Raw genomic sequence first — 15337 nt, forward strand, 5'->3', positions numbered from 1 at the left:
TTTTAGCTTTCTATAGCTATTTATCATTTTTAATTTTACAATGTTATCAAGCAACGTTTTGTCGTAAGTTTTTATCGTCAAGAGTTGAAACATGGCTATTTTAAGAGAGTTGGCGACAAAATTGTCGTACCTTTGTCTTTGTGTTTTGAAAAGGAGCAATATCCTGCGTATTCAAGCTTAATTACCCTTAATGAACGTCTTTTCTGAGACCAATAAGAAACTAATTGAGATGCCACATGTTTTGAGTTTCCTTTTTTTTTTAATTTTGCAAGCATCATATCGTGTCGTATCTTTGTCTTACTGTTTTGAAAAGGAGCAATATCTTGCCTACTCAAGCTTAATTACCCATAATGAATGTCTTTTTGAGACCAATAATAAACTTAGTGAGGTGCGACATGTTTTAAGTTTAATTTTTTGTTTTAATTTTGCAAGCATCATACCGTGTTCTCTGCGTGGTTGTGGAATATCATCTGGTAAAATATCAATTGGTTATTTTACGCCAGTGGTTTACCCACTGTTCCGGTACTTCATTCTCGTCATCTGGATCGTCGCCTTAGTTATCCATTGCCTAAACCTATTCGCTATGAAACTTTTCAATTATCTAGAAGAGCAGTTGAACGGCAAATTTGGAGATTTGGAGAGTCCGCATCGTTTGAAGGCTGTGTTCTCAGATTGACCATTTTTTAACAAGAAGTTAAAGCCTCTATGTCCTTACTTTACCTCGCATTTACCCTAACAATTATGTCGCAAAAGAATTCAGACAGTCCATGAAGTGGTTAGCTATTTAATTAGTAACAGTAAGATCTGCTTTTCTAATTCCTCACTTGGTCAAACTGTTCTGTAAATGTTTTCAATTATTTTTATTTCTTAGAGGATTACAGTCGGGCCCTTCTTAATATCCTGAACAGCTTTTAGAGTAGCGCCGCCTTATTGCATCCTAGATATTTTTATCCTAGCAGTCGATAAAAGTCGATGGAAATGCATGACTTTTAAGGTCTGTTCCTCTTCTTCAGCTCCCGATGCAAAACGATAATGAACGCCGCCGAGATAAACTGGGATCTCCTTAAGACACGGTGAATCCAGTTCTTTCCCCAGACTCGAGAATAGTATTTGGCTTGAGACAGTTACTTACATATTATTTATAGTTTACCTTGGTAAGAGAAACTTTTTCAACAGTTCCAACTTTTGTTTAAACTCTGGCTTCAAGATTTCCGGTTCTGCAGTGTCTATCATGGTTACCAATGTCTATCATGGTTACCAATGTCTATCATGGTTACCAATGTCTATCATGGTTACCAATGTCTATCATGGTTACCAATGTCTATCATGGTTACCAATGTCTATCATGGTTACCAATGTCTATCATGGTTACCAATGTATATCATGGTTACCAATGTCTATCATGGTTACCAATGTCTATCATGGTTATCAATGTCTATCATGGTTATCAATGTCTATCATGGTTACCAATGTCTATCACGGTTATCAATGTTTCAGAATCTATCATTTTTTCCGACGCTAATGGATAGAATAACAAAAAGTCTAAAATCTAATTGAAATTCAGTTCTCGTGGAATTGCTCAGACCGTTCCTTCCCACCAAAGTGATATCAATGGTAACGGAGTTTACTTTCCCAGGCATAAATATTTTTTTGGCACTGTTACCCGTAGCTGGCGGCTCGGGCTAAGACAAGCTTAGGTTAATTGTTTCACTTTTCTTTACTCACAGTGGCTTAACATTCCTAATGGAGGTAAATTCAAAGCACCCGTAGGTTGTTAATCATCTCATATTCGGCGGACCCTCGCAGAATTGTTAAGTCGGCGCTTGGATACGAATCTACCCTTTCAATGTTAATTTGGTCCTTAAACTTCCCTTTCCCCTTCCCGCCGCCGAGTTAGCCCAATGGATAGAGCGCTGGACTGTTGTGCGGGAGGTCGAGGGTTCGAGTCCCGGCCGAACCAACACTCAAGGTCTAAGAATAATTGAGAAGAATTTTGCTACCTTTCTATAACATAAAAAAAATGGTTAGGCATTCTTCTCGGATAGGGACGAATAAATGGAGGTCCCGCCTCTTACAGGGTTGGGGTAGGAGACGTTAATTCCCACGCACGAGATTATTGTGTGGTGGATGTCCTCCCCTGGGGTGGGATGGGTGGGTTTACTGGGCCCGCAGTAATTGGCGCAAGCGTTGCGGTGTCCCAGTCTGTGGGCGAATCTAACAAACTAAACTAAACTTTTGGTTTATGCTTTTACAAGCTCAGCGTTCAAAAAAAAATGTGAATTTTTAAATTATTGGCTGATTTAGAAGCTTGAAAAGAAAGTTGCTATCAATCACTTTCAAGATGTAATCAGTTGCAGGTGAGCCAGCGATTTCGGTTATCAGAATTATCGTGCAGAATCTTTATCTCACTTTTTCCCATCCAGTTCAGTAGCTGCATTGTTCTGAACAGTGACGTACTTGTAAAATTTCCTGAAAATCTCCAACCTTTTAATTCTTTTCAGCGCTGGCCGGGCTCTTCCTTACAACCCTCGGAAATTCTTTGACTCGTCTCCCAAAGAAACAAATTGAATTTTTTAGATAAGATTAAACAGAAAAGGGATTTTCAATGAAATTATCGTACACAGATAGAGCTTTGTAGAGCTTTTTTTCTTGCATTAATTTGTGATCCTTTGTACCAGCTGTCAATCGATATACATGTATAGGCATCGGCAATTGAGCTATTCCTCCTTTTTACGCTTTCTCGTTAATAAGCTATTAGCGTACCTCTCGGATTTCAGAGAGGAACTTTAACTCACCTGAGGGTGCGATTTCAACTTTGGAGATAGATTGAAATAAGAATGTTGTCGTAACGCAACGATTGAACGGCTGTCACGCAAGAGGTTATTTATTTGGTACATTCATGGCCAAGCTGAAAATTTGACCTCTTGCAGTCAATGCACTTGGAGTCCATGCTTGGTCTTTCTCTGTTTTCACTTCAGCGAAGAACTTTCGCGGAAATTCGCTCAAGTCGGTTGGACTTACTGTTTTGAGATCCACTGTAATTTTTCTTTTCTCACACCATTTCTCAATTTTTTTACACCCCACTCAGTTGCTCTCTTGGGGGTTTTCGCTTGAGCCTTTTGCTGAATTTCATCCAGTTGCTCGTTGTCTAAGGCCGAGTTTTGACTGGAAAAAAGCTGAAACTTTGGGACTTCTTCCATTTTGAAATAAAATATTCAAACGTTAAAACGTTCAATACAAAACTACGAAGTAAGCAAGTGTCGAGCAAGTACAAACTTCGCGCCAACTCTGGCATTGAAATGGTGTCCTCAGGATCTCATCGGCCGAGCGAAGTTTTTGACATCTCTGCAGGCAATCAGAATCAGGGCGGCAAATGCCATTTACAGCCCGCACTTTGGCGTTTGATACGCGAAAAGGAGCATTTTAGACAGGGCACTTTTACATTCGGCCGCGTTTAGTGTTAATAATGTGCATTAAAAAAACGCACAATTTCCTCGGGTAGATTGGCTACTGCGGTGGTTACAACAAACATTGTAGTAGTGAGAAGAAGGGTCAGCGGTATACGGTGGGGTTGTACATTAATAAACGAAGTTGAACCAGAAGATGAACCAGTTCATCATAAAGTGATAGACAGAACATGAACAGGAACACATCTGTTTACCGAGAATAAAGTAACAACCCTGGCTTGAGAACAAACAGAGACCTCCCAATTTGGTTATAATGATCTTCCGAAAACCGAAACAAAACAAACCAATCAGATACAATTCTCATTAACTTTAATATATTAAAATGGTGCTTGGCTATTTCATTTTTAGAGTTTTAAACGTTCAGTATCCTAGAGCCAAATTCCCATCAGCTCACCTATGTTGGATTCTTCTCACCTAAAAAAAACAACAACAAATTCATTTTTAATTGAGAAGTCCTCCGTAAATTCGAACTCGGAATTATTCTCTTGCTTGTTGCATGTTGGTTACAGGCAAGAAGAGTGTGGAATGGCCCTTATTCCAGTTCTGCGTATGCGGTGTAGTTGGACAGCGGCTTCCTGTATTAGTGCACACGAAAGCGAGGCTATCGGGTCAAGCTTTCTCGAAGATTACAGAAGTTGTGAAGTCGAATTTAGCATGAGCGTCGAAAATGTTGAATTATTATCAAAATCATCATTTTTATCTGCCGAAGAGACAGTGAAAATATTAAGCGGTAAGTGTCCTCGTGATGTTACAAAGGAAAGGCTGAAGGAATGGCTTTCGTATCGTAAAGGAACTGCCGAAGATGGAAGTGCTGGATCGACAGCCTCGAAACCCGTGCTAGTTCAAAGGTGAGTTCATAATGTTTATTTAAATCTTGGTATTTTTACCCTGATGATAAATCGTTACAGAATCGCGATGTCTGTGTACCTTTTCTATAAAATAGGGTTATATGCTACATCAAGAACGGATGGGATGACGATTTTCTTAAAAAGTGGCAGCACTTGGCATGTAAACAAGTGAACGAAGCGAGCAAAACTACTAGTACCACCGCAGCTGTTACAAGTAGTGGTCTTCCTGATTCTGTGGATTCCAGTGGATCTTTGAAAAAGATTGGATCTGTGTTTTTGATGCTCTTCAGTTGCTCATCAATGACATTAATGTCAACAGTCGTATCCTTACTCACATTGAGACATCTCGCAGTCCCACTACTCTTCTTTGTTGTTGTTGTTGTTGCTTGTCGGTCATAAGGTATTTTCCTCCGTGGCTTTTCAGCGGAGAAAATAAACTTCGTAGGTATAGCGTCCGGTTTGAGTCGCATTCGCTGTCCTCCTAGGGACTTTACAAAGCACTCAGGCTCAAAATGCTTGCTACACAGATAGGAATTTTTGTTTAGAGGAGTGTTCTCCCTTCGGATATTTACCAGCCATTTCTGGAGAAGATCTTTGTTTGAAAGCGGCAAGGAACTCCATGCGAGGCCGCGACAATCTTCTTTTGAACTCCGGCTCGTACAGCCAAAGGCTATACAGTGTCTAACCATTATGTTTCACCTAAACTTTAACAGCGATGTAATATTTTCTACACTCCTGCTAGTACTTTTCAGGGAAGCTTGACCCGATAGCCTCGCTTTCGCGTACGCAACCATAAGATTCTGCTGTCCAACTAAACTGCGCGCGCGGAACTGGAATAAGGGCTATTCGAGAGCGCGAAAACAGTTAGAGATACATTAGCAAAAAAGGTATCACTGATAAATAGAGAGCAAACGATTAAATTAAAGAGGAGAAAATGTGGCAAGCTAGTGCCTCGTAATTTTAATATCCTCGCACGCTCTTCTAAGTGACTGGCCATTATCTATCGCCTGGGGGGAGGAGACAGAGGATTATGGTTTTGTCACGATAATAATTACCTGATATCCCATAAGGCTATGTGACTTTCCTCCTCTCTCATTTGAAGTTAATTGGCAGTCAAATTTCTATAGCCCCAATCCCCTTATACTCTGTTTGCAACGACTGATACACCCCTCCGTTCCCCCTGAATACCATGTGATCCCACCAAAATCATTCCCCTTGCGGTATATAATGGCTGTTTCCTAAATAAGGTGTCGATTGTCACAGCGTTACGGTCGATTTGCATGTAAGGACACTGTGCGGAATAACTTGTAGCGCTAGATACCGATGAACGACTTGATGTTACTTTTTGGACAATGCTTTTAGTGCTAGTCTATATTTGTTTTTCTTGGATTTCTAGCTTGAGGATGCGAAACACAGTTGGAAGCAAAGTTTTCCTTGTAAGAACCCCTGCATTTATTTGTCGACATTTTTCTCCTCGGATAGCCTCTATGTTGATGTAAATCGCGTGGTAGTCTTTTAAAGATGGTTGTTACATCGAGTCTCAATTGTTGAAATACTGCAGTGTAAATAAATACTTGAAATACTTGCCCCGTACCAAGCTAAATGTTTGGTACTGCAGAGCAATCAGCAATTATTGTTAATTATTGTCAGAAAGAGAAATATATGTAACTGACAAACCTTTTGAATTAATTTACTTGATTGAATAACATTTAGAAGTTCTATTTCCGCTTTCCACAGCCATATCGCGAGCAGGGAGGGAAAATGCCTCCTTCCCTTTTACGCTGCAATTGACGAATCTTGGTTTCCAAGGAACTATAGGGGTCTGCATCTTTACCAATGTGTAGAGCCCGCTTACCACAGCCATATCTAGCACATGGAGGGAAGCGAGGGACAAGCGAACGATCTTTGATCGGTTTTACGAGTGGATCTATAAAAGAATTCAGGATATTTATAAGCAGTTTCACCTTGGGCAATGGGATTTTACGAAAAATTTAAACTATGATTACAAGAATTGGCATGAGTGTATGAACTCTTCAGGGACGAGCTGAAGAAATTAGGGCTAAAGTCGATAAATTTGCTAAAGGGCTAATTGGAACTCTCATAGATCCAGCTAATAAATTAGGAATACAAGTTATCGACAAGGGACAATATTTATCATAAAGGTTTCAAGAAATAAATCGGGATTTTACTATGCGTATAAAATAATTTCTATCCTGATTTGACCAAGCGAGTGTTTTAAACTAGAATTGTTTTTAACCACAATGGAGATTATCCCCAATCCACTTTCTACCCTCAGCGTATCATTACAAAGAACTTAGAAACGTGTCAACCAATATGGCCTGAATCCTGTGGTTAATGAGAAACTCGCATTTAAAAAAACTACCGGCTCCGCAAAGAGGAAGGGCTACTTTAGAGAAGAACTTCCAAAAGCTATGGAAACTGTAGCTACTGTAAGCATCAATTTCAACTGATACAACTTACGGGCTCGATGTTGTTTATAAGAAAAAAGACACTTCTTTGCAGTTTTTGAAAAGCCAGACAGGATTCATTTACATACATTTAAGTTTTAATACATTTCTTTTTTTTACTTGCTATCCCTATCACAGACAAAGAAAAATTTTTTTTGATAGTCAGCGCAATTTGTAAAAAATTAGTCCCCACCTTCGAAAACGGATTCCCTTTCAGCTACAGCTCTTTGTCCTCGATTACTAGAATCTCCTTGTAATTGGTCGTTCTCGTTTTCAACAGGCAGACAATAGGCGCTAAACAGCAGGGAAACGATGAGAAAAAGCGCCAACGAAGATGTAGATCCCATTGTGGGGGAGATGAGGCTGTTATGGTCGAAATTACTGTAACTTCTTTCTGGAATCATCCATTTATGTAGTGTATTTCACATCCGGCACACTCGTGGAAATAATTATTTTTGTTTTCTGCGTTGTTTAAAATTTCTTTGTTCCTTGATATATGAATAAATCTAAAAAGAACTCAGCGTTGAGTTGCAGGTCAAATTTAATCTCAACAAAAGCTATTGGCTGTAGATTATCAGCTGTAAGGTTGTTACATCGATTTAGTTTGGAAATTATAAATTGTCAGCTTTTGCCAAATCCTAACGTCAAAAAAATTGACGGTTAAGGAAAGAGCTGTTAAAACAAACCCACGACCTGAGTTAAGGAAAGTTTGCGTTACCCCAACGTGTGAAGGAAACTAATAAGAGCAATGTAAACAAGTTCAAAGTCTCGCAGCTCGTTAAAAGAACCACGTCTTTGATTAACCACGTTGCTCATTTTGACTTTATGATGGTTTCTTCGAGTTTACACGTGGAAGCCAGATTGCCAATACTTTTTATGACAATTAGCACTTTTTTTTTCTTCTTACGAATTTTCTCAGTCTTCGATAAAATTTCTCATCTTTTGAAAAAATGTGTATTGTATTGTTTCCTTTTCTCGTTTTTAAGGTACAGTTGCATCACGGTTTGGATGAATTCAATTAAAAATTCCAAATTATAAACAAGTCATTCTAGCTGACGTAAGGTCTTACCTTAAGAAAACAGTACGTGAGTATAACAAAACCTTGGCTCCCTATATATGAGTCTAACTGCGGTTATGTCAAAACCAACAGTCCTCCCACGTTTTGTTTTGTATCAGCGCTGTAAAACTGCGACATTTTTAAATGATTTGAACTGTGCAAAATTCTTTTCATTCAACATATAAGCAGTGCTTGGAAAGAGATAAATTACCATTTATTTTATTTCTTTTTTCGACAAGACTGAGTAACATCCGCATTTCATTTCTCCCCTTCCATTGTTGCTTTAAACATGTGTCAACCTATTTTCCTGAAGGCGCCAAAACTAAGGAAATCAGTATTTTCCAATGTTTGGCAAGCGGGATGTTTCATCGTTATGCCCTATTTCCTTTTAATATGAGGAAATAAAAATCATTCAATTTAGTAAACTCCGATAGCCGTCAATGTGCATCCTCTCTTTTCAACAGCTCCTTTCTCAGTGAAATTCGGCCAATCGCTCTGACGAAAGGCTAACCTCGAAACCACCACAGTTTCTTTTGAAACTTAACCCTTTTGTATTATAATGTTTTACATGGAGATAACGAGATAATATTAAGTCCATAATGCTGGCGTAAAGAAAAAAAAAAGAATTGGATTTCCGGAATTTATTTTCATATCTGTGATACTCCTTCATTTACAAAAAGAGAGATAATCAAAGAAGTTACTTGATACTTAATCTGGAGAATGTGGTATCATTTTAATGTAATGTGTTACTTAGAAACCTTAGTAATAATCATATGATGTAAATTAATATAGTACACAGGTATTTGGGAGCTACAGAGAGTAAAGGCGGCTGTTGTAATCCTTGAAGCCCAAAAACATTTCGGAAAGTAGGTTTTTTTCTTGTTTTGTATTTACCAAAACAAAAACAGATACTAGGTCACAAAACGCCTTTTCGGTTCTGTTGTTATCTCTACATATTCCGTGTACAATTCTTCTTCAAAACAAGATGAGGTCCTATCGTTTTGAAATGATTCATGATGGTCGCTTCGATTCCCGACCTTCATCTTGAGATAACTGAAAGCACATGCACCCAAACTACAAATAAAGCGACAATTGAAGAAATCGTTCATTATAAATCTCGTACAAAGGCTGAAAAAATCGCAGAAAGAGTTCTTCCAAAAAAAGCCCAAAAAAAGCAGACTATCAAACAGCTAAGTCAAATCTTATTATTTAATTAATCCCTTGCACCATACTCTCCAGTCGTGCCATAGGCAGCAATGATTCTCCTCTTCTTTGATTTTCTTCGTCTTCCTCTCGGGGTTAACTGTTAGCCGTACACGGCCATAAAATTTAGCCGTTTGGCGTAAAATTGACAAGATTTAACCGTTGGTCATAAGAAAAGGTTAACCGTACATTTTTTCCTTCCCTACAACGTGTCATTATGTGACATTTTGGGTCAACCGTTAGCCCTAAAAGCCATCGGCCTATTGAGACCCCGTAAGCACCAGTCATCATTATTTTCGACAACAGATAAATCGAACGTTAACCTTTTTCAATTTATTTTACAGGTCTCAGCTATCGGGAGTTGACATTTGAAATTCACTTTACTTTGAGCTAACAAAGGTTGAGTTCGATGACTGAGAATTCGTTACTAGAGCTTAGAAAGCTAAACTAAAACATCTTAAAAACCTGAATCAGGGCACGTAAATTCAAAGATCTAAATCATTGGAAACAAGCATGACCTTTGAACACGTTTCCTTGTGAGCAGATCTGGCAAACAGCTGCGTTTTTCAGCTCAGAGGGCGTGTCCTCAGGGACACAGATTTGAAAGCCAACTTAGAAAAGATCTTGAAAACAACAGGAAAATCGTCAAGCTTCAAGTATCTCGAAATATCGATTAATTGACTACCGGTTAAAATTTGTCAATTTTTTTTGCGATGGTTTCATTGATAACTACTAAAAATGACCGTTCACAAGAATCGATTCATCTGCTAAACAAATTTGAAGAAACTCACGATTGAAAATATAGTTCAGTTCCACTAAAATCGACAATAAAGAAACACGACGATAAACAAAGCAATCGTTAATTTCTTTTCTGGAAAAAAAAAACAACCTAGCAAAAAAGCATAATCCTAATGCTTTGAAAATCATGGAGCTCCAAAGAAAATAATAACAACCTTAAAACCCCTTTAATTTTTTAATAAGTTATTATGTTTTTATTTAAATGATCTGTGAAAATAAACGAAACCATCCACATAAATGTTTAATAGGAATCGTGAAAAGGGATAATTTCATAAACAATATTATTTATGGAATATAATGCGCATTGTTAAAACAGATGCTTTGATTCGGAAGACACTTAAAACCTATTTTAGCTGCCCATATATTAAGACGTAAAAGGCCATCGTTCGATCTCGAATGTCACAGACCACCCTCGAAAAATGTCGAACGCGTTTTCAGATACGAACATCAGGTCATCACCTTAGCTATGTGGCCTGGCAGCGAAGATACCTCACAGACAGCGTGTACAACAATCTGGTCGCTGTTGCCAGTATCGATGTTGTCTCAGCGATCACCATCACTCCGTTGAACGCGCTAGTCATTTCTATCATTGCAATAAAACCGCAGTTGAGGACATGCTACAGCATCCTCTTTGCGTGTTTGGCGTGGTCTGACTTACTGGTCGGCCTGCTCGTTCAACACTTGCTCGTGGCGTTAGAAATTAAGCATATTCTTAATATCCAGCCCTTTTCTTAAGTTCGATACCATATTAGGGATGGGAAGCTCATCGATCTTCACGGAATCATTTGGCCACCTCGTATTAAGTATTGAGCGCTATATTTTCATCAAGCTTCCTCTGAGATACGAAGGAATCGTCACGAAGAAGAGAATAATTGCTGGTATACTAGCGGCCTGGGCTGTTACAACAATCGTGACAACTAACATGATCGTCCTAGTCCTCACAACTGCTGACTCAGACATATACTGGAATCTGCTGACTGCCACTGACTTGCTACTGTGCTTTCTATTTATTATGTACATTACTGTTATTTATGCCTCTTGCTCGCTTGCCTAGCTAGGGGTGAGCTCGGTTTGCTGGGAGAATTAACGGATAACCTTTATTTTCCGTAATTTGGCCACTCAGTTGAGCGGCCATTTATTCTTAATGCCAAATCAAGTTACAGTAAAACCGGGAATAGAAACCTAATCCCAGCAAAGGTGAGGGCAAACACCCATCGAATGAGAACTCGACGTACCTATGAGAATGCTCGAAAACAATATGGGCGGGTTAATAGGGTGGGAAAATGTTTGCCCTGCACCGAAGCTTAACTAAAAGAGGTCCGAAATCACATGTTCGGATGTTTGAGTATCTGCCATTATAAGTTCCGGATGTAACCCATCCGGGATGATAAACGCGGCGCAGGCTGCATAAATTAATTCCTTCCCTTTGGTAATAAATGTCATTATTTATATCAATGCATCTATCTTCTTACAAGCTCAAAATCACAGGCGCCGTCTACAAATTGAGCAGTTACCCAACGAAGAAGCCGGAAAACTAAGGAAGAGTAACAAGGCAGCTAAAACCCTGGGGATCATCCAAGCAGCTGTGACGTTTTCATATCTGCCTACAACGGAGCTTCTTTGTTGCGCTTCTGGTTTGGATGACTTAGTGGAACCTCGCGTTTAGTGTACGTAATTTCGTCGTGGTTCTTCACTTTCCTTCTGCTAGGCTCACTCTTCGACCCACTGATTTACTGCTGGTGAATAAAAAACTCCGCCATTCCATCCGTGATATCTTGCATATAAGGCAGAATGCAGCAAGCTTAACCTGATTTGGAATTGCAACAGCAGAACACCTAGCCAGCCCCTGCGGCTAATGAAGTTTACATGATAAGCGCTGTTGACTGAAGGCTGGTTATCAAACAGGCAAAATTTTTATTGAAGATAGAAACTCTTCATCTCAACGGAATTGTTTATTGCTGAGACATCTTAGGTCATACTAACTGTCATTTCATCGCGAAGAATGTTTTGCGCAATATTGACTCAGGAATTCTAGTTTTCATATCAAACGTAGCAGTGGCACGGGCTTTCAGGCACATTTCTCAAGCAAATATTTTAAAATGTAAATTTTACACATACTGGGTAAATTCTTCGATGTATTTCAGACAAGTAGTCGCGCTGATTTACTTAAAAACCAATTATAATAAAGTTCAGATATAACGCGTGCTGTCATTGGTTGAAAGGGCGTGCTCTATCAGAGTATAGAACATGGAGTTGAAGCCGTCACGCCATCTACCAATTTGTAACATGGCGGACCAAATGCCAAATTTTTCTCTTGGGTTTTTATTCGACCCAGAAGTCCTCTACGACCTAGAAGACTAAAGAGAAAACGAACTGTTAGTGTCGATCAATTTAGAAGATACTGTCAATGATAATGCGACCTACCCTTTAATTACGAAAACAATGAGCGCGGCGGCAATTTAAACAGGCAAAGATTTGAAAACATGTCAAGTGCCGCAATAGACGAGATAATTGTAAGAGCAGAAACAAAGAAAACCAAACAATCCACCAAATGGACTATCCGAGTTATTGAAGGTGAGTTTTTTCGTTGCAAAAATATAATAAATACCATATGAAAACCTCATAAAGAGTGGACGCCCATTTGCTAAACTTTCTTGCCAAAAAAAAAACAATCAAGGGAAGTGGAAGATTTTAAAACTGGCTAGCATACACGTGTTTCTAACCAACAATTATAACTTTCTCTAAAAAATGAACACCAAAATACAAATAAAATTTTTTTTTTCGTTGCCGTTTTTTAATAGCTTGGTGTAGTGAAAGAAAAGTTGCCAAGAACCGAAATGAGCAACAAAGACCTTGACCTATCCAGAAGTTAAATCCTACCTGCGAAGCACTTTTTCAGTACCCAAAGCGAGCCGTGAAATCTTAAGTTAAAGTTTGGTACGACAACTAGCCTCTGGGGGTCAACAAAATTGAAAGAATAGTGAAAGAAGTTTCTAAACTAGCGTCTCTTTCGAGAATCTACACTAACCATAGTGTCAGGGCCACTGCAATCACGCTGTGGTCCAACGCGCAAGTTCCATCGCGGCACATAATGGCTATCTCTCGTCATCGCAGTGAAGCTAGCCTGAGGAATTACAACACTCGTCCATCCAGTGAACAGCTAAGGGCTTGTTCAGATATCCTCTCTGGTGCATTGAATGGAAGACCATCGCAGCCAAGTTCCTCTGATGCAGCCACAAGTTCAGAAAATCCTCACGCTGCCGTAAATTCGACCGTTGTTTATTCACAGAACAACACAGCGCAGCAGTTTGTCAAGTTCCAACCACAAGCTTTAAGCAGTTGTTTTCAAATTGCCACGTTGATAACGTCCAGGTTTTCATGGGCCAAAATTCGGCCGGATTCCATTTAATCATGTTACTACAGATACTGGTTTTTGTACGAAAAAAAATGTACTTTTATGCATTCGAATTATTAAGCAAGATTTGCAATTCTTCGTGATAGCTTTTGATGGTTTGACATTTTGACAGCTTTGGTCTTGTTCATCCAAACAAGTTAGGTCGCCCATTCTAACAAGGCTTGTGATTGGCTTATTGTAAGCGTGCTCTGTCAGAGTATAGAACATGCTGACGACACTGTTGTTCGCTTTGAAAATAAAGTTTGTTTGGAAATTGCAAGTAATGTGTGGGGAATTTAACGGATTCTTTATTATAAAACAAATAGAGAAGCCTTGACTGTGCTCTGTTCTGTTGTAAAGCACTTAGGAAGCGGCTAGAGCACTCAAGAAGTGGGGAGAAACACTCGACTACGTCTCGTGTTTCTCCCTACACTTCTTTCGTGCTCTAGCCGCTTCCTGCGTGCTCTACTACAGAACAGAGCACAGTCAAGGCTTCTCTATTTGTTAAATAAAAGATTGAATGATAACATAACATGGCAATTAAAGGTCATTCTTAGGCTGCCTTACGACGCCAAATCTTAACGGAATCAGGCTTGTCTCAAAATTGCGCGGAGCACGACTAATGTGTGAATGAACCGTTTTCTTTAAATTTCCCTCGTATTTTCTTTTTTATCAATCTTCTTGGCGAAACTGTATTTAAGTATCCGCAAATTTTCTAACATAAACATCACAAACGACCGAAAAAGAACAACCTAGCTTTACCGACAGACCGAAACAGACCAATCACGAACGACTTACGTCACTTGAGTCTTACAGCCAATAACATCACGGCAAAACCAACCGATCATTTCACACGAACTGGAATAAGAACATTCTACTGACAACAATCACTCACTTGACTCTGATGATGACTTCCGCACAGGTTGTCGAAACGTCAGTCACTGCCACCGACAACAGTCCTTCTCAGGACTACACTCACCCGGACGATCAGACTACACCTTCGCAAATTTTCTATCAATCACTTGCCCTTTCCCTTGCAAGTTTGAAGGTTTCTTTTCCATGAATTAACCCATAGGCTACATATCTAGGGAATAAATCGTAGACAAAAATTTATTTTAGATAAAACTCGTACTGCTAATTCTTTTTTCTTTGTTGTTGTTTGAATATATTTAAAGATTCCTCTAAGGAAATTGAAGCTAAATGGCGCTTCATCTTCAAGGCTCATTGCAATAATACAACCTTGGTAAAAAAAAATCGAAAAATTGGAACAAGAATGATGCATACAGGGATGTCAGCAATTTTTTCCTGTTTACCAAAGGATTAAAGCTAAAATCAATTCTGTTTTCCTGCAACTTCGCTATGGGAACAAGTCATTATTTACTTCCTGGGAGGGAGGGGGTGTTGAGGATCACATGGTTTTCACAAGGGAACGAGAGAGGGACCGGACGTCGCCTACAGGATATAAAGTGGTGGTCTGAGATAAAGGCCCTTGGGGTCTGTCTAGCTCATCTTAGTGGTGGCACCAGCTACTGAAAACCGGAACGCCAACCGTGGCGTTCAAGGCTCTCAGTTCAATTAAGGCTAGCAAGTCCCCTGGTCCTGACCAAATTCCCTCACGGGTCTGGAAAGAATTTGCACAAGAACTGGCCCCGGTTGTGAGTGACCTATATAACTGTTCCTTACGCGAAGGGTGTGTTCCCGATGTATTGAAGACTTCCATCGTAACCCCGACCCCCAAACTATCCCTGCCAATGCGGTTGGAAGAGGATTTGAGACCAATCACTCTAACATCACCACTGGCCAAGGTCCTCAAAGGGTTTACTCTGGAACACCTGATGAGCCAAGTAGCAGAGGGCCTGGACAGTATCAGGCAGATCGACCACACATGTCTTGATGTATATGTTCCATATGTAAGCTTTATTTGTTAGAGCAGGTCAGTGCTGGCAGCCTTACGGCTGATGTGGACCTGCTATTAACCCACCCATCCCACCCCAAGGGAGGACATCCATCACACTGTAATCTCGTGCGTGGAGACGGGACTTCCATTTATTCATCCCTATCCGAGAAGACTATAATATCTAACCATTTCTTGATGTTATAGA

General features: G+C 39.6%; 2 protein-coding genes across 2 annotated transcripts; one reads left to right on the forward strand and one right to left on the reverse strand.

Annotated features, from left to right (window-relative positions):
• Positions 1–3759: 3759 nt before the first annotated feature.
• On the reverse strand, positions 3760–7371 carry LOC111328118 (uncharacterized). Its single transcript, XM_088732026.1, has 3 exons — positions 6977–7371; positions 5993–6242; positions 3760–3881 (listed from the first exon to the last, which is right to left on the reverse strand). Exons 1-2 carry the CDS (start codon positions 7185–7187, stop codon positions 6034–6036), a joined length of 420 nt encoding a protein of 139 aa, XP_088588152.1. The 5' UTR covers positions 7188–7371; the 3' UTR covers positions 3760–3881; positions 5993–6033.
• LOC148723314 (uncharacterized) lies at positions 3864–5680 on the forward strand. Its single transcript, XM_088732025.1, has 2 exons — positions 3864–4315; positions 4411–5680. Exons 1-2 carry the CDS (start codon positions 3864–3866, stop codon positions 4712–4714), a joined length of 756 nt encoding a protein of 251 aa, XP_088588151.1. The 3' UTR covers positions 4715–5680.
• Positions 7372–15337: the final 7966 nt, after the last annotated feature.

This window comes from Stylophora pistillata, chromosome 9 (assembly GCF_964205215.1).
Source record: "Stylophora pistillata chromosome 9, jaStyPist1.2, whole genome shotgun sequence".
Taxonomy (NCBI): Eukaryota; Metazoa; Cnidaria; class Anthozoa; order Scleractinia; family Pocilloporidae; genus Stylophora; species Stylophora pistillata.